Source organism: Heteronotia binoei, chromosome 18 (genome assembly GCF_032191835.1).
Source record: "Heteronotia binoei isolate CCM8104 ecotype False Entrance Well chromosome 18, APGP_CSIRO_Hbin_v1, whole genome shotgun sequence".
In the NCBI taxonomy this organism is placed as follows: Eukaryota; Metazoa; Chordata; class Lepidosauria; order Squamata; family Gekkonidae; genus Heteronotia; species Heteronotia binoei.
In genome coordinates this window covers 92,345-113,078 of record NC_083240.1, presented here as the reverse complement: position 1 = coordinate 113,078, position 20,734 = coordinate 92,345, and the positions used below count along the sequence as shown (strand labels likewise).

Below are 20,734 nucleotides of genomic sequence, written 5' to 3'. Positions count from 1 at the left end.
CAGCGGGGCGGGGCAAAGGAAAGGCCAATCCCGGGAGAGAGGCGGGGCCGGCGAGGCGACCAACCGAAGCGCCGAGCGGCTCGGGGCCCAGGGGAGAACAGCGCCCTCGCACTTCGGGTCCTGTGCGGGCCCTTCCTCCTCCACTGCGGGGCGGGCGGCCGGGCAGGGACTGCATTTGAGGAAGCGAGCGTTAGCCGCCTCCTCTCTCTCTCTCTCGGAGGGAGGTCCGCCCGCCCCCATCCCGCGTCCTTCCGCCACTCCCGCCCACGGTGTCGAAGGCAGCCCGGAAGTCGGGGGAGAACGCGCACAGCCGGAAGCTGGGACGCCGCCGTCCGGTCAGGAGCATGCGCGACGCCTCTAGCCCCGCCCCGCCAGAGGCCCGTATTTCCGCGCTCCCCGCTGAGATGGCGGACGGCGGGTACGAGTCGGTGCTCTGCGTCAAGCCGGAAGTGCTCGTCTACCGCCTCCCCCCCCGCGCCTCCAACCGCGGATACAGGTCGGCCCCGCCCCCCACCGTCGCCCCCGCGGCCGGCCCCAGGAACCTCCCTCCCTCCCTCCGCTGGCTCGCTTCCCCCGGGAGGGATCCAGGACCCCCAGCGCCGCCCCCTGGGACTCCCCTGGGCCACACCGCCTGCCCCCAGCCCCCCCCCCCAGTAGCTGCCCTCCAGGCCCCCCGCCCCCCCCTGGGCAAGGCGAGGGATTCCCTCTCTGGTTGTGCTTCTCCTCCAGCTGCACCCCCCATGCCTGCAGCCCCTCCCCCTCCCTCCACCCCTCCCCTCCAGGCCCTCCGCCCCGCCCCCCCCCCCCCCCGGCAAGGCGAGGGATTCCTCTCTGGTTGTGCTTCTCCTCCAGCTGCACCCCCCATGCCTGCAGCCCTCCCCCTCCCTCCACCCCTCCCCTCCAGGCCCTCCGCCCCGCCCCCCCCCCCCCGGCAAGGCGAGGGATTCCTCTCTGGTTGTGCTTCTCCTCCAGCTGCACCCCCCATGCCTGCAGCCCCTCCCCCTCCCTCCACCCCTCCCCTCCAGGCCCTCCGCCCCGCCCCCCCCGGCAAGGCGAGGGATTCCTCTCTGGTTGTGCTTCTCCAGCTGCACCCCCATGCCTGCAGCCCCTCCCCCTCCCTCCACCCCTCCCCTCCAGGCCCTCCGCGCCCCCCCCCCCCCCCGGCAAGGCGAGGGATTCCTCTCTGGTTGTGCTTCTCCTCCAGCTGCACCCCCCATGCCTCGCAGGCCCCTCCCCCTCCCTCCACCCCTCCCCTCCAGGCCCTCCGCGCCCCCCCCCCCCCGGCAAGGCGAGGGATTCCTCTCTGGTTGTGCTTCTCCAGCTGCACCCCCATGCCTGCAGCCCTCCCCCTCCCTCCACCCCTCCCCTCCAGGCCCTCCGCCCCGCCCCCCGGCAAGGCGAGGGATTCCTCTCTGGTTGTGCTTCTCTCCAGCTGCACCCCCCATGCCTGCAGCCCCTCCCCCTCCCTCCACCCCTCCCCTCCAGGGCCCTCCGCGCCCCCCCCCCCCGGCAAGGCGAGGGATTCCTCTCTGGTTGTGCTTCTCCAGCTGCACCCCCCATGCCTGCAGCCCCTCCCCCTCCCTCCACCCCCTCCCCTCCAGGCCCTCCGCCCCGCCCCCCGGCAAGGCGAGGGATTCCTCTCTGGTTGTGCTTCTCCTCCAGCTGCACCCCCCATGCCTGCAGCCCCTCCCCCTCCCTCCACCCCTCCCCTCAGGCCCTCCGCGCCCCCCCCCCCCCCGGCAAGGCGAGGGATTCCTCTCTGGTTGTGCTTCTCCAGCTGCACCCCCATGCCTGCAGCCCCTCCCCCTCCCTCCACCCCTCCCCTCCAGGCCCTCCGCCCCGCCCCCCGGCAAGGCGAGGGATTCCTCTCTGGTTGTGCTTCTCCAGCTGCACCCCCATGCCTGCAGCCCCCTCCCCCTCCCTCCACCCCTCCCCTCCAGGCCCTCCGCCCCGCCCCCCCCCCCCCCGGCAAGGCGAGGGATTCCTCTCTGGTTGTGCTTCTCCTCCAGCTGCACCCCCATGCCTGCAGCCCCCTCCCCCCACCCCTCCCCTCCAGGCCCTCCGCGCCCCCCCCCCCCCGGCAAGGCGAGGGATTCCTCTCTGGTTGTGCTTCTCCAGCTGCACCCCCCATGCCTGCAGCCCCTCCCCCTCCCTCCACCCCTCCCCTCCAGGCCCCCCGCCCCCCCCCCCCGGCAAGGCGAGGGATCCTCTCTGGTTGTGCTTCTCTAGCTGCACCCCCCATGCCTGCAGCCCCCTCCCCTCCCCCCACCCCTCCCCTCCAGGCCCTCCGCGCCCCCCCCCCCCCCGGCAAGGCGAGGGATTCCTCTCTGGTTGTGCTTCTCAGCTGCACCCCCATGCCTGCAGCCCCTCCCCCTCCCTCCACCCCTCCCCTCCAGGCCCCCCCCCCCCCCGGCAAGGCGAGGGATTCCTCTCTGGTTGTGCTTCTCTAGCTGCACCCCCCATGCCTGCAGCCCCCTCCCCTCCCCCCACCCCTCCCCTCCAGGCCCTCCGCGCCCCCCCCCCCCGGCAAGGCGAGGGATTCCTCTCTGGTTGTGCTTCTCCAGCTGCACCCCCATGCCTGCAGCCCTCCCCCTCCCCCCACCCCTCCCCTCCAGGCCCTCCGCGCCCCCCCCCCCCCGGCAAGGCGAGGGATTCCTCTCTGGTTGTGCTTCTCTAGCTGCACCCCCATGCCTGCAGCCCCTCCCCCTCCCTCCACCCCTCCCCTCCAGGCCCTCCGCGCCCCCCCCCCCCGGCAAGGCGAGGGATTCCTCTCTGGTTGTGCTTCTCCAGCTGCACCCCCATGCCTGCAGCCCCTCCCCCTCCCCCCACCCCTCCCCTCCAGGCCCTCCGCGCCCCCCCCCCCGGCAAGGCGAGGATTCCTCTCTGGTTGTGCTTCTCCAGCTGCACCCCCCATGCCTGCAGCCCCCTCCCCTCCCCCCACCCCTCCCCTCCAGGCCCTCCGCGCCCCCCCCCCCGGCAAGGCGAGGGATTCCTCTCTGGTTGTGCTTCTCCTCCAGCTGCACCCCCCATGCCTGCAGCCCCTCCCCCTCCCCTCCAGGCCCTCCGCGCCCCCCCCCGGCAAGGCGAGGGATTCCTCTCTGGTTGTGCTTCTCCAGCTGCACCCCCCATGCCTGCAGCCCCCTCCCCCTCCCTCCACCCCTCCCCTCCAGGCCCTCCGCGCCCCCCCCCCCCGGCAAGGCGAGGGATTCCTCTCTGGTTGTGCTTCTCCAGCTGCACCCCCCATGCCTGCAGCCCCCTCCCCCTCCCTCCACCCCTCCCCTCCAGGCCCCCCGCCCCCCCCCCCCCGGCAAGGCGAGGGATTCCTCTCTGGTTGTGCTTCTCTAGCTGCACCCCCCATGCCTGCAGCCCCCTCCCCCCACCCCTCCCCTCCAGGCCCTCCGCGCCCCCCCCCCCCGGCAAGGCGAGGGATTCCTCTCTGGTTGTGCTTCTCCAGCTGCACCCCCATGCCTGCAGCCCCTCCCCCTCCCTCCACCCCTCCCCTCCAGGCCCCCCCCCCCCCGGCAAGGCGAGGGATTCCTCTCTGGTTGTGCTTCTCCAGCTGCACCCCCATGCCTGCAGCCCCTCTCCCTCCCCCCACCCCTCCCCTCCAGGCCCCTCCGCGCCCCCCCCCCCCCCGGCAAGGCGAGGGATTCCTCTCTGGTTGTGCTTCTCTAGCTGCACCCCCATGCCTGCAGCCCCTCCCCCTCCCTCCACCCCTCCCCTCCAGGCCCTCCGCGCCCCCCCCCCCGGCAAGGCGAGGGATTCCTCTCTGGTTGTGCTTCTCCAGCTGCACCCCCATGCCTGCAGCCCCTCCCCCTCCCCCCACCCCTCCCCTCCAGGCCCTCCGCGCCCCCCCCCCCCCGGCAAGGCGAGGGATTCCTCTCTGGTTGTGCTTCTCCTCCAGCTGCACCCCCATGCTGCAGCCCCTCCCCCTCCCTCCACCCCTCCCCTCCAGGCCCTCCGCGCCCCCTCCCCGGCAAGGCGAGGGATTCCTCTCTGGTTGTGCTTCTCCAGCTGCACCCCCCATGCCTGCAGCCCCTCCCCCTCCCTCCACCCCTCCCCTCCAGGCCCTCCGCGCCCCCCCCCCCCCCCGGCAAGGCGAGGGATTCCTCTCTGGTTGTGCTTCTCCAGCTGCACCCCCCATGCCTGCAGCCCCCCTCCCCCTCCTTCCACCCCTCCCCTCCAGGCCCTCCGCGCCCCCCCCCCCCCGGCAAGGCGAGGGATTCCTCTCTGGTTGTGCTTCTCCAGCTGCACCCCCCATGCCTGCAGCCCCCTCCCCCTCCCTCCACCCCTCCCCTCCAGGCCCTCCGCGCCCCCCCCCCGGCAAGGCGAGGGATTCCTCTCTGGTTGTGCTTCTCCTCCAGCTGCACCCCCCATGCCTGCAGCCCCCCCCCCTCCCTCCACCCCCCCCCTCCAGGCCCTCCGCGCCCCACCTCCCCCCCCCCCGGCAAGGCGAGGGATTCCTCTCTGGTTGTGCTTCTCCTCCAGCTGCACCCCCCATGCCTGCAGCCCCTCCCTCCACCCCTCCCCTCCATGCCCTCCGCCCCCCCCCCCCGGCAAGGCGAGGGATTCCTCTCTGGTTGTGCTTCTCCTCCAGCTGCACCCCCATGCCTGCAGCCCCTCCCCCTCCCCTCCAGGCCCTCCGCGCCCCCCCCCCCGGCAAGGCGAGGGATTCCTCTCTGTTTGGCTTCTCCAGCTGCACCCCCCATGCCTGCAGCCCCCTCCCCCTCCCTCCACCCCTCCCCTCCAGGCCCTCCGCGCCCCCCCCCCCCCGGCAAGGCGAGGGATTCCTCTCTGGTTGTGCTTCTCCTCCAGCTGCACCCCCATGCCTGCAGCCCCCTCCCCCTCCCTCCACCCCTCCCCTCCAGGCCCTCCGCGCCCCCTCCCCGGCAAGGCGAGGGATTCCTCTCTGGTTGTGCTTCTCCAGCTGCACCCCCCATGCCTGCAGCCCCTCCCCCTCCCTCCACCCCTCCCCTCCAGGCCCTCCGCGCCCCTTCCCCCCGGCAAGGCGAGGGATTCCTCTCTGGTTGTGCTTCTCCAGCTGCACCCCCCATGCCTGCAGCCCCCTCCCCCTCCCTCCACCCCTTCCCTCCAGGCCCTCCGCGCCCCCCCCCCGCAAGGCGAGGGATTCCTCTCTGGTTGTGCTTCTCCAGCTGCACCCCCCATGCCTGCAGCCCCCTCCCCCTCCCTCCACCCCTCCCCTCCAGGCCCTCCGCGCCCCCCCCCCCTGGCAAGGCGAGGGATTCCTCTCTGGTTGTGCTTCTCCAGCTGCACCCCCCATGCCTGCAGCCCCCTCCCCCTCCCTCCACCCCTCCCCTCCAGGCCCTCCGCGCCCCCCCCCCCCCCGGCAAGGCGAGGGATTCCTCTCTGGTTGTGCTTCTCCTCCAGCTGCACCCCCCATGCCTGCAGCCCCCTCCCCCTCCCTCCACCCCTCCCCTCCAAGCCCTCCGCGCCCCCCCCCCCCCCCGGCAAGGCGAGGGATTCCTCTCTGGTTGTGCTTCTCCAGCTGCACCCCCATGCCTGCAGCCCCCTCCCCCCCCTCCCCCAGCAGCTCCCCTCCAGGCCCCCCCCCCCGGGCAAGGCAAGGGATTCCTCTCTGGTTGTGCTTCTCCTCCAGCTGCACCCCCATGCCTGCAGCCCCTCCCCCTCCCCTCCAGGCCCCCAGCCCCCCCCCGGCAAGGCGAGGGATTCCTCTCTGGTTGTGCTTCTCCAGCTGCACCCCCATGCCTGCAGCCCCCTCCCCCCCTCCGCCTCCTCCCCCAGCAGCTCCCCTCCAGGCCCCCAGCCCCCCCTGGGCAAGGCAAGGGATTCCTCTCTGGTTGTGCTTCTCCTCCAGCTGCACCCCCCATGCCTGCAGCCCCCTCCCCCCACCCCTCCCCTCCAGGCCCTCCACGCCCCCCCCCCCCCCGGCAAGGTGAGGGATTCCTCTCTGGTTGTGCTTCTCCTCCAGCTGCACCCCCATGCCTGCAGCCCCTCCCCCTCCAGGCCCTCCGCCCGCCCCCCCCCCCGGGCAAGGCGAGGGATTCCTCTCTGGTTGTGCTTCTCCAGCTGCACCCCCCATGCCTGCAGCCCCCTTCCCCTCCCTCCTCCCCAGCAGCTCCCCTCCAGGCCCCCCCCTCCCCGGGCAAGGCGAGGGATTCCTCTCTGGTTGTGCTTCTCCTCCAGCTGCACCCCCCATGCCTGCAGCCCCCTCCCTCCCCCCCCAGCAGCTCCCCTCCAGGCCCGACCCCCCCCCCCCGGCAAGGCGAGGGATTCCTCTCTGGTTGTGCTTCTCCTCCAGCTGCACCCCCCATGCCTGCAGAACTCCAAAGGGTTAGTGAGGCGGGACTTCCCTTTGCAGAAACCATGCTGATTTCCCCTCAGTAGGCATTATTTCTCTACATGCCTAATAATTTTAACTTCGATTACAGTTTTGTATTGATTTGCTTAGGACAGACATTCGGCTGACTGGCCTGCACTTTCTTTGTTCCTCTCTGGACTCCCTTTTAAAAACAAACAAAAATAATGCAACATTTGCTGTTCTTTGGGCTTCTGGCACAGTGGCTAAATTTAGAGATGGGGAACCTATATGGGTTAGTAAGTAGATGAAGAGTTGCACCTTTGCGTTTCCTTAGAGGCATCAGGACCTGCAGCCTTCCTGTTTTTAATTTCCCCAGCAGATGTGGAACTTCATCTGTTGTCCTCTCAACTGGAGCCCTGCATGGGCGCATGCCCACTCTTTCCAGCATATACAGATGCAAATGGTTCATTGAGCTTCTGTACCATCTCCCTGTTTCCTCTTCTATTTCTGCTGCTAGAGCTGCTGAGTGGCAGTTGGACCAGCCGGCATGGAGCGGCCGGATGCGTATCACGTCCCAGGGGAAGGTCGCCTATATTAAGCTGGAGGACAAGACTTCAGGTGCATCCAGGAGGGGAAGTGCTGTGGGCCCCCGTCTGCCTGGAAACCCCCCTGGGCTGGAAGCAGCTGCTGCATGCAGCAGGCATTGGAAGTTGGGAGGCTTGGGAAGGGAGGACGTTTTTCATGCCGGTGTGCAGACAGGGAGGCTCTTGTCCCCCGAGGAAAGGGCAGGTTCTCCTTGCCTGTGCATTTTGGACTCCAGACACCCGCAAGGCAAGCCTCCAGCTGCAGGTGTTTCTGCACTGCTTGCCCCCCTCCCCGCCCCCGAGTGCCAGTTGCTGCTATTGGCCCATGGGGAGGGCTGGCTGGTGCTGCATCGCCGACTCCTGCCCACCTGCCTTCTTCCCCCCTTCAGGAGAGCTCTTTGCTCAGGCCCCAGTGGAGCAGTTTCCTGGCCTTGCTGTGGAGGGCGTGACAGACTCCAGCAGGTATTTCGTCCTCCGGATCGAGGATGGCAATGGTAAGGGGGTCTGGAGGTGGGGCTCGTTTGCTTCCCGCTCTCCTGAGTCACAGAGATTCACAAAACCTCACAGCATCTTGCTTGGGATGGGCACAAAGGGTTGCCAACTGAGAGCCGAGGAATTTCTGGCGTTTTGGAGATGGAGCCTGGGCTTTGGCTGGGGGGGGGGGACATGGTTTATGAGAGAGGTGCTGGGAGAGGACTCCCTGCTGAAGGTTGTCTCTGGGGAAATCAGGCCAAGGGCACCTTCTCCCAGCCCATCTGCTGCCCAGTGCCCAAGATGGCGGGACTGAGCTTGGCCGCAGCTCTCCATGCCCTGAAGGAGGCCAAAGCCCTGCTCCATCCCTAGCTCCGCTGAGTGGGGCTTTGAGCAGCCCTCTGGGGCCCATGCTTGCAGTTCAGCGGAGGCAGAGAGCTGGCTTGTTCCCAGAGCTCCAGTGGCAGAGGTGTGGCTAGGCTGGCTGGGAGGGGAGGCCGGAGGCTATGCTGCTCACAGCATCTGGTTTTCTGTTCCAGGGCGCCGGGCTTTCATTGGCCTTGGCTTTGTCGACCGAGGCGACGCCTTTGACTTCAACGTAGCACTCCAAGACCACTTCAAGTGAGCCTTCACCCTCTCTTGCCTGGTTGCTTCGTGCACAGCACAGTGCTGGGGACTGGAGAGGAGTTACAGACTCGAGAGCATGTTGCCCCGGGAGAGCAGCAGCAGGGGCGTGGCCTGTCATGCCAGCTTTGGGGCGGGAGGGTGCAGCCCCTTTCTCCTGCCGCTCTCCTTCCCCGCACTGCTGTGCATCTAAGAAGCAAAGGTGGGTTTGCTCTTGTGTGCCCCTCCCCCTGCCCGCACTTCTGGGCCACGTAGGACAGAGGAGGCTGTTGGCCTCCCCCCCTTTCCCACCCGGCCGTTTCTCCTGTGCCTGGCAGGTGGGTGAAGCAGCAGAGTGAGCTGGCAAGACAGGCCCAGAATCCAGAGCAGGGCCCAAAACTGGACTTGGGCTTCAAGGATGGCCAGACCATCACGCTGTGCATTGCGGTGAGGGCTTCCCCGCAGTCTCGGGGAGGGAGCAGTGACTCCTGTGCAAAGGGAGTTGCAGCTTGTCCCCTTGGGGGGTGAGGCTGCTGAGCAGCTGGAGACAGGAGCTGCAATGCTTTTAACCCTCCTTTTAGAATATGAAGAAGAAGGAGGGGACAGCGGGGAGCAGATCTCGGCCAGGAGGCTCAGGGGGGCCCAGCCTGATCCCCCCCCCTCCAGGAGGGAAGGCGTCACTTGTCCCTCTGCCCGAGCAGCAAGCGTCATCCCATCCAGCACCGTCTCCACCAAGCGCCCAGGAGCAGGTCGGGTGGAATTGGGTGGGGCTGTGGTGGGGGGAGGAGCTGCGTGAAGGCCACCCCCCCCCCCTGCTGAGAAGGATGGCTCCACTGCCTTGCAGAGCTGGCCACTGGGGCATTTGGGGTGTTTCAGGAGCAGGGCTGCCGCTAGCCAGTAGGCAGTGAAGCTGTCTAGCTCAAGGCCTGGATGGGAGCGGGTTGGTGTGCTCCCCCATCTCTAGGCAAAGGCTGCCCATGGAGCGGGGTTTTTTTTGGGGGGGGGGGTGCTGCCAGATGCCTCCTGGACCCATGCTCTGGCCCGGCTGAGCAAGGGAGCTGAAGCACTGAGCCAGGTAGAAAGAGGACCCGGTGGTCTGCGTGCTGAGCAGCTGGGCTGCACCATCACCTCCACCGTTTGAACCAGGAGTGGATCGTTGCTCTGAGACCCACCCCCACTGGAGGGTGCCAGAAACTGGCTGTCTTTGCAAAATGCAACCTCTTGCGAGGGGGGGGGGGATGGTAAATACCTTGGCTCATCCCTAACTCTGTCTTACTAGCAGAAGCATCCATGGCTTGGCCACAGCACCACCAGGCGCTTACAGCTGACGCCGCTGCTGACACCTGGGGAGACTTCACTCAGGCGTCTGGGTGAGGAGACTGCTGGGAGAGGGGGGGTCCCAGTTGGAGGCCAGGCTTGAAGCCCTTCCTGCTCTCCTCCTCCTCCCCCTCTTCTGGAAGGATTTTGAAAACTCCCAAACAGGGAGGAGGGCCTTCTCTGAGGGTCTGCGTTTCCATCATGCCCATGACGGGGGGGGGGGGGGGGGGGGGAGGGGAGCGACATCTCTGCAGGAAGCTGCCCCTCCCTTGAGCCCTGTGCTAAAAGCCCCTTGCTTCTCTGCTTCCTCGTAGGGCTGCTTCTGGACCTGCTAAGCAGACAACAGGCTGGGTCCAGTTCTGATCCAGGAAGGCCAAAGGCCAAGAAGAGCCAGCCCCCCCCCCCCCCCCGATGCCTTTCAGCATTTGCCTTGGGCAGGAGGGGAAGGAACGGGGGCTTCTTTCCACTGCTTATAACTGCTGAAGGGAACTCTTTTTCCTGTGCTCAGATCAGCGTGGATGGAGCCTGAGGGACATGGAAGCGCTGCAGTGGATGTTGAGCCTCGGGGCTGCCTCCTTGTGTCTCTGGTGAAGCCCCTCCCCCCCCCAGGAGAGGAGAGCAAGGCGCCCTTGAGGAGGGGGGGCTCTGTCTTTAAGGCCTTGGGCTATTGTAGCCACCCCCATGCACTCAGGAAGATATTGCTGGATTCATTCCTCCTCACCCTCCCCCCCGGGCACTGAGGGGGGGTCTGCCCTCTTGGCTGCTCTCAAGGTGGCTGGACTGTCCTGCGTCTGATGGGCTTTTAGTTTCCCGACTTCCTCCGAGTTGGACCGCAGGGCAGATGGTGATGTGGGGGCTGAATCTTTAGTCTGCGCGTGGTGGTGGGGGCCAGGAGCGAAGGTGGGCTGAAAGCTCCCCTCCCCGGGGTCCTTCCCTCTTTCCGCCTGCTGCCCCAGTGCCTCCAACTGCGTGAGCACCTTGTCCCATTCCCTCTGGTTCTGGCGGGGGAGCCCAGTCCCAGCCGCCCCAGGGCAGACGTTCCGCAGAGCTCCTGCTAGGCAGCGCGGCTCAGATGTCGTCTTTGGAGGATTGGACTTGAATTCTCTCTTCAAAACATCTATTCTGATCTATTTATACTGAGGCAAAGACCTCTTTTTCAAAAAGTTTTACTCTTTTGCAGCCATGCAGAGTATTTTGCAGTGTTTAAAAAACTGGTTCCTAATTAAAGCAAATGCTGAAAGGCTTGTCTCAGTGTGCTGGGGAGGGAGGGGGCACTTTCTGCAGGGGGGGCACTTTCTGCAGGGTGGGGGTTCCTGACCTTGCAGCGAAAGGGAGGCTGCATGCCTGGTGCCCGCATTCCCAGCAGCCCAAAGATGGGGGGGACACTTTCTGAGGGGGGGGGGGTTCCTGACCTTGCAGCGAAGGGGAGGCTGCATGCCTGGTGCCCGCATTCCCAGCAGCCCAAGATGGGGGGCACTTTCTGCGGGGAGGGGGGGGGTTCCTGACTTTGCAGCAAAGGAGAGGCTGCACTCCTGGTGCCCACATTCCCAGCAGCCCAAGATGGGGGGGCACTTTCTGCGGGGAGGGGGGGGGGGTTCCTGACTTTGCAGCAAAGGAGAGGCTGCATTCCTGGTGCCCGCATTCCCAGCAGCCCAAAGATGCAGGGGGGGGATGAGGGAGGGGGCACTTTCTGTGGGGGGGGGGGGGTCCTGGCCTTGCTGCATGCCTGGTGCCTGCATTCCAGCAGCCCAAAGATGCAGGGGGGGATGAGGGAGGGGGCACTTTCTGTGGGGGGGGGGTCCTGGCCTTGCTGCATGCCTGGTGCCTGCATTCCAGCGGGCAGCCCAAAGATGCAGGGGGGGGGGATGAGGGAGGAGGCACTTTATGTGGGAGGGGGGTTCCTGGCCTTGCTGCATGCCTGGTGCCTGCATTCCAGCAGCCCAAAGATGCGGGGGGGGGGGATGTGGGAGGGGGCACTTTATGTGGGAGGGGGGTTCCTGGCCTTGCTGCATGCCTGGTGCCTGCATTCCAGCAGCCCAAAGATGTGGGGGGGGGGGATGTGGGAGGGGGCACTTTATGTGGGGGGGGGGGTTCCTGGCCTTGCTGCATGCCTGGTGCCCGCATTCCCAGCAGCCCAAAGATGCGGGGGGGGATGTGGGAGGGGGCACTTTGTGTGTGTGTGGGGGGGGGGGGTTCCTGGCCTTGCTGCATGCCTGGTGCCTGCATTCCAGCAGCCCAAAGATGCGGGAGGGGGGGATGTGGGAGGGGGCACTTTATGTGGGGGGGGGGGGTTCCTGGCCTTGCTGCATGCCTGGTGCCTGCATTCCAGCAGCCCAAAGATGGGGGTGGGGGGGATGAGGGAGGGGGCACTTTATGTGGGGGGGGGGTTCCTGGCCTTGCTGCATGCCTGGTGCCTGCATTCCAGCAGCCCAAAGATGGGGGTGGGGGGGATGAGGGAGGGGGCACTTTATGTGGGGGGGGGTTCCTGGCCTTGCTGCATGCCTGGTGCCTGCATTCCAGCAGCCCAAAGATGGGGGTGGGGGGGATGAGGGAGGGGGCACTTTATGTGGGGGGGGGGTTCCTGGCCTTGCTGCATGCCTGGTGCCTGCATTCCAGCAGCCCAAAGATGGGGGTGGGGGGGATGAGGGAGGGGGCACTTTATGTGGGGGGGGGGTTCCTGGCCTTGCTGCATGCCTGGTGCCTGCATTCCAGCAGCCCAAAGATGGGGGTGGGGGGGATGAGGGAGGGGGCACTTTATGTGGGGGGGGGGTTCCTGGCCTTGCTGCATGCCTGGTGCCTGCATTCCAGCAGCCCAAAGATGGGGGTGGGGGGGATGTGGGAGGGGGCACTTTGTTTGTGTGTGTGTGTGGGGGGGTTCTTGGCCTTGCTGCATGCCTGGTGCCTGCATTCCAGCAGCCCAAAGATGGGGGTGGGGGGGATGAGGGAGGGGGCACTTTATGGGGGGGGGTTCCTGGCCTTGCTGCATGCCTGGTGCCTGCATTCCAGCAGCCCAAAGATGGGGGTGGGGGGGATGAGGGAGGGGGCACTTTATGGGGGGGGGGTTCCTGGCCTTGCTGCATGCCTGGTGCCTGCATTCCAGCAGCCCAAAGATGCAGGGGGGGATGAGGGGGGGCACTTTCGGGGGGGGGGGGTTCCTGGCCTTGCTGCATGCCTGGTGCCTGCATTCCAGCAGCCCAAAGATGCGGGGGGGGAGGCACCGGCGGGCAGGGCAAGCTTCCTTCAGTGGCGCCGGGCCGGGCGAGGACGGAGGCTGGCGGGAGGCCGCGGGGTGGCATGGAGCTCCGCCCCGGAGGAGGGCTTGAGCTGGGGCGCTCCTCCTCCGGCCCAGGCGGCCGCCGCCATGGCAACCCGGGCGCGGGAGGCGGCCCAAGGCCCCGGGCCTGACGGGGAGGCGGCGGCAGGAGCAGGAGCAGCAGCGCTCGGCTGAGCCGGAGGGAGGGAGGAGCAGGCGCCCCCCGGCTCTTTTTGCGCCTCGCCTCGCCGGAGCGCCCGGGGGCCGGAGCGGCGGTGCAGGCAAGTGCGTCCTCCTCGTGCAGCTGCAGGCGAGGCCCGGAGGGAGGGTCCTCTGGGCATGTGCGGAGGGAGCGGGGGCTGCCTTTGGCCGGGCCTGGCCGCGGGGGCGAGCCAGAGGCCCCCTCGAGGGGCCCCGCAAGCCCTGGGCATCACCCAGGCTGCAGAAGGCGCAGGGCCGGCGGAGCGCTCTGACCCAGCGGGGGAATCCCGCTCTCCCTCCCTGCAGATGGATCCGGGGAGGCCCCTTGGGCAGCCCCCTCCCCCTGGGAGAACAGCCCGCCTCACGGGGGTGGGGAGGGAGACAGTGACGTCTGTCCATGGGGGATTTTCAGTTGCTGGGTCCAATTCTCAGCCCTCCCCTTGGGGCCCAAAGAGACCCTCCCTCGGGATTCTCAGGGTGTGCCTTGCCTCTTGGGTGCCTGTGTGTGTGGGTGTCTGTGTGCATTTCCCTCTTCCTGGAAGACAGGCCACTCTGCCCCCCTTTTATTAATAGGGAGGGGGAGTTGAGTCTGAAACTGGTCCTCCCCTGCCCTCCCCCCCATGGTGCACTCAGAACCCCTCCTCCCCCTTGGTCAAAGCAGCCCCTGGTGCTTGGGCCTGAGCCTCACATTCCGGGGGTGGGGTGGGGTGAGGAGGTCTTCAAGAGGTCCATGCCCCCCCCCCCCCGTCTGCGCAGGCAGGATAAAGCCTGCATCTTATAGAATTATGTAGAATCAGAAGGGATCTCTAAGGTCATCTAGTCCAGTCCCCTGCACAGTACAGGGAATTTACAAGTTCTGCCTAAGTTCACAGGATCTTCATTGCTGTCAGATGGCCATCTAGCCTCTGTTTCAAAACCTCCAAGGAAGGAGAGCCCACCACCTCCCGAGGAGGAAGCCTGTTCCACTGAGGAATTGCTCTAACGGTCAGGAAGTTCTTCCTAATGATGTAACTGAAAACTCTTTTGGTTTAATTTCAACCCATTGGTTCTGTTCCTACCTTCTGGGGCCACAGAAAACAATTCCACACCCTCCTCCATATGACAGGCCTTCAGGTACTTGATGATGGTGACCATATCACCTCTCAGCCGCCCCCTCTCCTGGCTAAACACGCCCAGCTCCTTCAACCTTGGTCTCCAGACCCCTCACCATCTTCATTACCTTCCTCTGGACACCTCCCAGCTTGTCTGTGTCCGCCACCTCCAGCCGCTGTGCCCAAAAGTGAACCTGATGCTCGAGGTGCTCCCCTGTCCAGCTGAGGTGCTCTGTTCTTGTTTGGCAGACACTGGAGAGGGCCCTCCTGGTCTCTGCGGAGAGCAAAGGCCTTTCCCTCCGGGGCTCCTGTGAAGGCTCCCCACCCACCAGCTTGCCAGCCCGGATCCGAGAAATCATCACCAAGAACCTGACCAGAGGTGATAGCCAAGGCAGGCTGCCCTTCCGGGGACTCGGGGGTGGGGACAGCGGTGTCCCGGCTGCTGGGCGTGAGATCTGCTGTGGCTCCAGCACGGCCCTTCTGGCCCATCGCCTGATTCTCACTTGGGGCAGTTCTGGAGGCAAAAGCAGTTTTGGCAGGACGGGGGGATGGATGGCTGAGGAAGTGGGTGGTGCCATTGAGGGAGGGCAGGCGGCGGGGGAGGCTTGGCCTTTGGTTGCTTCTGTGAGCAGCCTGGAGAAGGTGGGGCACAACCCTTTGAAGTGGGTGTTTGAAACAGTGAGGAGTAGGAAGAGGTTGGGATCCAGCAGAAGGGATCCTCCCCCTGAGGGGCAAGTGGAGGGAGGAAATGGGCCAGGCACCAGCCAGCTGGCCCGCTCTCTTGGCGCTTGCCGGCAGCGGAAGGCCAGCAGGGGCAGTCCCCTGCCAGTATCTTGGTGCCAGTCCTCCAGAGCTGGCAGGCTGTTCCCTCGCAAGCACTAGTGAGGCTTCGGGACAGATGGACGAGGACAGAGAAGCAGCTGGGCGAGGCGAGAGGCAGGGAGTGAGGTGTTTGGCTTGCCACCTTTTTGTAGCAGGGGGTTTGGGATGCCTTCTCATGGTCTTCAAATGGAGGAGGAAGCTGGTGGAGGTGCTGGCCAATCCCAAGTCAGCTTTGTGGGAAAACTGCCGCAGGATGAGGGAGCCTCGATAACTGTTTGTCCTAATAAATGGCAAAGTGGAAGAAAACCATGGCACTTCTTAGTTGAAAAGCTGCCCACCGTTCTTTCCTGTGAGAAGCGACCTGCTGCCACCATTCTGGGCCCCCAGTGCGGCCTGCAGAAGCACCTGTCCTGGCTGGCCCTGACCGCTCTGCCCTCTTTCCCTCCCCGCAGCTGCTGCCACCGCCGCCCTGGAGATGTCAGCCTTACTTTCCCCGCAGGAGGAGAACCAGCTCTTGCAGCAGGAGCTGTCCCGGGTGGAGGACTTGCTGGCGCAGAGCCGTGCGGAGCGGGATGAGCTGGCCATCAAGTACAATGCCATCAGCGAGAGGGTGAGTGCCACGGCTCTTGCCTTCATCCTGCCTGCTTGGGAGGGACACCTCTTTGGCATGGCTGGGGGAGGGGGGCCAGGAGCAGTGGGGTTGCTGCTGCCCAGAGGAGGTCGGGAGAGGGAGAAAGATGTGGGGGGAGGGGGGCATGCACGGGAAGGTGGCATTCTGCCCATGGCCCACTCCCTCCCAATGAAGGCAGATTCTTTGCAGTTGTCCTCACGTGTCCATCAGTGAATAATGGAGAGGAAAAGTGCTCTGCCTCAGGGGGCTATTCTAGCTGGCCTTGCAGCCCAGGTGCTCATGCCCACTGCATCCCCACCCCACCCCCTCCAGGCATGGGAGCTTGGGATTCCTCTCTTCCATTTCTGGGCTGGAGGCAAAGGCATTGCCACACTGAGCTCTTTTTGTGCTTCCTTTGCTTGCTTTTCTGTCATGCCACGTTCTTTCTCCTCCACTTGTGTCCTCCCTGCTGTGCGCAGAGGAAAAGTGACCTGCTTGGTGGAGTATCTTTGTTGGCTTGCCTGGACATCTTGCCCATCTGAGTGGGACGGGGGCTTGCTGGAACTTAGCAGCTCCTGTGAGGCTCCTGTGGATCCCTCACGGTGTGTTGCAGGAGGGGGGTGACTTGACGCGAGGACAGTTCTGAGCCCTCAAGCGTGACTCTGCTGCAGCAACCCCGGCAGGCAACCGGGCAGGCCCTGCGCAGCTCCCCCCAAATGCAGGCAGGAGGGGCAGAGGCAGAGAGGGTGATTTGCCCGAGGAGGGGGAGGGGAGATCGCTCTCAGGGGACTTTGGGTCTCTTAGACTCAAGGGCTGGCTGCTCGCTGTGTGCGTCTGTAGCACACTTGTTCCTGCGACTGCTGCGTTGCATGTTCTGTCCTAGACCTTTGCAGCACTCCACTGCTTTTCGGCCCTGGGCACTGCTCTCAAGGGCAGGGGTGTGCCATCTATTCTGCCAGGAAGGACCAAGACACTGCACTTTTTCTTTACACACCCTCGCTGTGTGCGATTGTGGCACTTTCAGCCAGGGGAGAAGCGGTAGCCTCTAGCTTGGATTGCTTCAAAACAAGACTCAACGGTCATGGTGGCTCATGTTTGGAGGCAGTCTACCAGTTCCTGGGAAAGCTTTGGACTCCGTGCCTCAGTCTGTGCTTTAGAAAGGGGAGTGCTGCTTGGCCTGACCCAGCAGCTCTATTCTGCATGCTTGGCCCTTCCTTATGCCCTTGCTGTTGCTGCTGCTGCTGGCCCTGACCCCTCCTTCTGGAACAGAGTCTGCATGGGGCGAAGAAGAGGAGGGTCTTTGGGGGAGGAAGGAACGGCTTGTGTGTGCCTGTGCTAAGCAGCCCTGGGCAGAGGAAGGCTGGGGGGTGGTTATTGCCCCCCCCAAGTCTTAACTAACAAACAATCAGCATCGTAGTACATGGTCTTGACAGAGAAATACAAAATGTCATGGAAACAATGATACAAAATTGCAAGTAATATATTGAGCCATAATTATCACAACTCCGGGCCAGACCATGTGTGTCGTAAACTGTAATGCCAGGTGGCAGAAATGTAAACTTTATAAAGGGCACAAAGATTTTTTTAAAAAAACTTAAAACATGCTTAAAAGATTAGCACCCTTGCAATATTTTGTTTATTTAACAGTCTCTGATAACTGACACAATTTTCTCTGAATTATTGCATCAAACCTGGATGTCTGTGCTGTAGCAATCTTGACTATGCTGTTCTGGTGTTGCTCAGGTGTGTATCTGTAAGTTGCAAACCTTTTTTTTTGGCAATTAACATTTTATTGGAGTTTTCCAATACAAAAAGCAAACAAGATTGCAAAGGAACAAGGATGTAAATAACATTGTTAATAACATTGCAGTGCAGTTAATAACTGATTTATTGCCATTCATTACAGAAATCTCAAGGTTAGTGCTCTGTGCCCTAGGACCCTGGGGGATACATGAAATGGCTGGGTATTGTGAGCTTTTGTGCATAAATTGCTTTTTGTACTGGTCAAGAACATGTGAAGGCACCATGACACAGACTGAGGGCTATGTGCTTGTCTACAAAGCTATTGTCTTTCCTATAAAAGTAGTCACAAGAAACTATCGTAAGGTCCATTCCACATGCAGATCTTTGAAGAGTCCTAGAATTGAGTGTGCAGCATATACGGAGTCTCTCAGTTATTTGTAATACAAAACTTCACTTTGACTGGACTTCTCTTCCGCCAAGCATGTAGCAGCATTGATAGGATCCAGACAGCCCAACAATGTATCGATATGGGTTGTTTCGATATCTCTTTTTATCAAGAGCTTGAGATCCTTACAATATATGCATAGAAACAGCAGTTGGATTAGCTGCTGTATATCATTACACCATACAGATGCATGAAGAAGATACAAATTACTGACCGGAAGACTTACAGTTACTGAGGCAGTTAACTAGTTTAAGTCTCCAAACAGAACAATATGCAGTGCAAATAATTCCATTAGGCTGCACATTCTTGAGGACTCTGCTTAAAAACCACATAAATGGCTTTCAGAAGTCAGCAGGTGTCTCAGAGGTTCATGAAACACACATTGCTCACCAAAAACAGACATTTTCCTGGTTCAACAGGATAGTGTTCAAACAGAACAGGAGGCAAGATGAATATTTTCATTAGGCTCCACGTTCTTAATGAGTGATTACAAACTACACTAATAGCTTACGGAAATCAGCAGTAGCAACAAGGGAACAGGTGTCTTAAAGACTTTCAAAACGCAGGTTGTATCATTTTCCTGGTTCAGCCTGTGAGGTTCACGACTATTGAATTTAAAGATAAACTATGCTTCTTGCTGTTATAAACATCTCTTCAAACCTGTTCTGTTAAAAGGATGTTTTCTAAGTCTATCTCTCTCTCGGCTTGACTTCGCGAACGAAGATTTAAGAAGGGTGCAGTAGTCCACATCTGCTGCAGGCTCGCTGGTGGCTGACAAGACCAATGCGGGACAGGCAGATCCGGCCACAGTGGCTGCAGGGAAAAGTCTGATTTGGGGTTGGTGCTGTAGCAGTGCGATTCTTCCTCAATCTCCTTTTGTCCTCAAGACCAGCTATGCGTGCGTTCTCAAAGGAAGAGACAGCCTGGTGGATGGTGTGCCTCCATGCTTTGCGATCTGAGGCTAAGTCAGACCACTGGTGATGGTTGATGCGACAGGTGCCAAGGGATTTCTTCAAGGAGTCCTTGTACCTCTTCTTTGGTGCCCCTCTATTTCGATGGCTGGTGGAAAGTTCGCCATACAGAGCAATCTTGGGAAGGCGATGGTTTTCCATCCTAGAAATATGCCCTGCCCAGCGCAGCTGCGTCTTCAACAGCAGTGCCTCGATGCTTGTAACCTCTGCCCTCTTGAGGACTTCAGTGTTGGTCACAAAGTCACTCCAGTGGATGTTGAGGATGGTGTGAAGGCAGCGCTGATGAAAGCGCTCAAGGAGTCGCAGGTGATGACGGTATAAAACCCACGATTCAGAGCCGTAGATGAGGGTTGTCATCACAACCGCTTTGTAAACATTGATCTTTGTGCCTTTTTTCAGATGCTTGTTGCTCCACACTCTTTTGTGCAGTTGGCCAAATGCACGGTTTGCCTTTGCCAGCCTGTTGTCAATCTCCTTGTCGATCTTGGCATCTGAGGAGATGATGCACCCCAGGTAGCTGAACTGCTGGACTGTCTTCAGAACTGATTCACCCACAGTGATGCAGGGAGGGTGATAATCTTCCTGGGGTGCAGGCTGGTGGAGAACTTCTGTCTTCTTCAGACTAACTTCTAGGCCGAATAGCTTGGCAGCCTCTGCAAAGCAGGATGTCATATGCCGCAGAGCTGATACCGAGTGGGAGACGAGTGCAGCATCATCAGCAAACAGTAGCTCTCGGATAAGTTTTTCCATTGTCTTGGAGTGAGTCTTTAGTCGCCTCAGGTTGAACAGGCTGCCATCAGTGCGATAGCGGATGTAGATACCATTGTCATCATCTAGATCTACTGCGGCTCTTTGAAGCATCATGCTAAAGAAGATTGTAAAGAGAGTTGGCGCGAGAACGCAGCCTTGCTTTACACCTGTGCCTATTGGGAAGGGCTCCGAGAGGTCGTTGCAGTGTCTGACTTGGCCTCGCTGGTCTTCATGTAGCTGGATGATCATGCTGAGGAACCTTGGGGGACATCCTAAACGTTCCAAGATTTGCCACAGGCCTTTCCTGCTAACGGTATCGAAAGCTTTGGTAAGGCCTACAAAAGTCACATATAGACCCTTGTTCTGTTCCCTGCATTTCTCTTGGAGCTGCCTGAGAACAAATACCATGTCGGTGGTGCTCCTGTTAGCTCTGAAGCCGCACTGGCTCTCTGGGAGGAGTTCTTCTGCAATGGTGGGTACCAGTCTGTTCAGGAGTATTCTGGCAAGGATTTTGCCTGCGATGGAGAGCAGGGTTATCCCCCGGTAGTTGGAGCAGTCTGACTTTTCCCCTTTGTTCTTGTGTAGAGTGATGGTGATTGCATCGCGAAAGTCATGTGGTAGTTTGCCTTGTTCCCAGCAGGTGACAAGTACTTTGTGAAGTGTGCTATGTAGTACTGTGCCCCCATGCTTCCAGATTTCTGGTGGGATTCCATCAACTCCCGCTGCCTTGCCACTTTTCAGTTGCTTGATGGCTTTAACAGTCTCTTCTAGGGTGGGGATCTCATCCAACTCTGTTTTCACTGGTTGAAGTGGGATGAGGTGGATTGCTGAATCTTTTTTTTTTTTTTGGATTGCTGAATCTTGAACTACGCGGTTGGCACTGAAGAGAACCTGAAAATACTCCGACCACTGGTTCAGTATGGATGCCTTGTCTGTGAGGAGCACTTGGCCGTCTGCACTACGCAAGGGACTCTGAGCCTGATATGATGGGCCATATACTGCCTTCAGGGCTTCGTAGAACCCTCTTAAATCACCAGTGTCTGCACACAGTTGGGTTCTCTCTGCAAGCTTGGTTCTGAATGTCTCGAAGCTTGCGCTGGAGGTTGCTACATGCAGTGCAAAAGATTGCTTTTTTCCCGGGACAGGAGGGCTGAGCAAGATGTGCTTGGTAGGCAGATCTCTTTTTCGCTAGTAATTCTTGGATCTCTTGATTGTTCTCGTCAAACCAGTCCTTGTTCTTCCTTGTGGAGAACCCGAGGACTTCTTCAGAGATCGACAGGATGGTAGTTTTTAGGTGTTCTCAGAGTGCTTCTGGAGAAGGGTCTGTGGCGCAACTGAGGTCCTCAATTCTTGACTGGAGTTTTGCCTGGAAGGCAGCTTTAACTTCGGCTGACTGAAGGCTGCCAACCTGAAGCTTCCTCCGAGGGATACCTCCTCTCCTGGGTGTGGGTTTAAAGTGAAGACGGAGATTTTAGCGTACAAGATGATGATCCGTATGACATTCCGCACTGGACATTACTCGGGTGTGTAAGACATCTCGAAGGTCTCTCTGGCGCACCAGAATGTAGTCGATAAGGTGCCAGTGCTTGGACC

At 61.7% G+C, this 20,734-nt stretch overlaps 2 protein-coding genes across 3 annotated transcripts in view; both read left to right on the top strand.

Moving 5' to 3' along the window:
• The first annotated feature begins 389 nt into the window (after positions 1–389).
• Positions 390–10,495, top strand: NECAP2 (NECAP endocytosis associated 2). Of its 2 annotated transcripts, XM_060258859.1 has the most exons (9): positions 392–496; positions 6,798–6,898; positions 7,254–7,358; positions 7,875–7,956; positions 8,277–8,385; positions 8,520–8,687; position 9,122; positions 9,218–9,308; positions 9,570–9,618. In XM_060258859.1, the coding sequence occupies exons 1-9, from the start codon at positions 405–407 to the stop codon at positions 9,616–9,618; spliced, it is 798 nt and encodes a 265-aa protein (XP_060114842.1). In that variant the 5' UTR covers positions 392–404. The 2 variants fall into 2 exon arrangements, with proteins under 2 accessions (XP_060114841.1, XP_060114842.1); XM_060258858.1 differs by lacking the exon at position 9,122 and having other exon boundaries at positions 390–496; positions 9,570–10,495.
• A 2,352-nt stretch (positions 10,496–12,847) lies between these two features.
• Positions 12,848–20,734, top strand: part of CROCC (ciliary rootlet coiled-coil, rootletin) — a 45,291-nt gene continuing 37,404 nt past the window's right edge. Inside the window, exons 1-4 of the mRNA XM_060259572.1 lie at positions 12,848–13,098; positions 14,007–14,179; positions 15,010–15,023; positions 15,098–15,232. Coding sequence (XP_060115555.1) covers positions 12,848–13,098; positions 14,007–14,179; positions 15,010–15,023; positions 15,098–15,232 — 573 coding nt within the window. The remainder of the gene's footprint in view (positions 13,099–14,006; positions 14,180–15,009; positions 15,024–15,097; positions 15,233–20,734) is intronic.

Excerpts from the sequence above, each read along its gene's own strand:
- NECAP2 (XM_060258858.1), top strand. The coding sequence starts at position 405 with ATGGCGGACGGCGGGTACGAGTCGGTGCTCTGCGTCAAGCCGGAAGTG. Across the intron at positions 497-6,797 it reads GCCTCCAACCGCGGATACAG|AGCTGCTGAGTGGCAGTTGG; the intron begins GTCGGCCCCGCC and ends TTCTGCTGCTAG. Across the intron at positions 8,386-8,519 it reads CCATCACGCTGTGCATTGCG|AATATGAAGAAGAAGGAGGG; the intron begins GTGAGGGCTTCC and ends CCCTCCTTTTAG.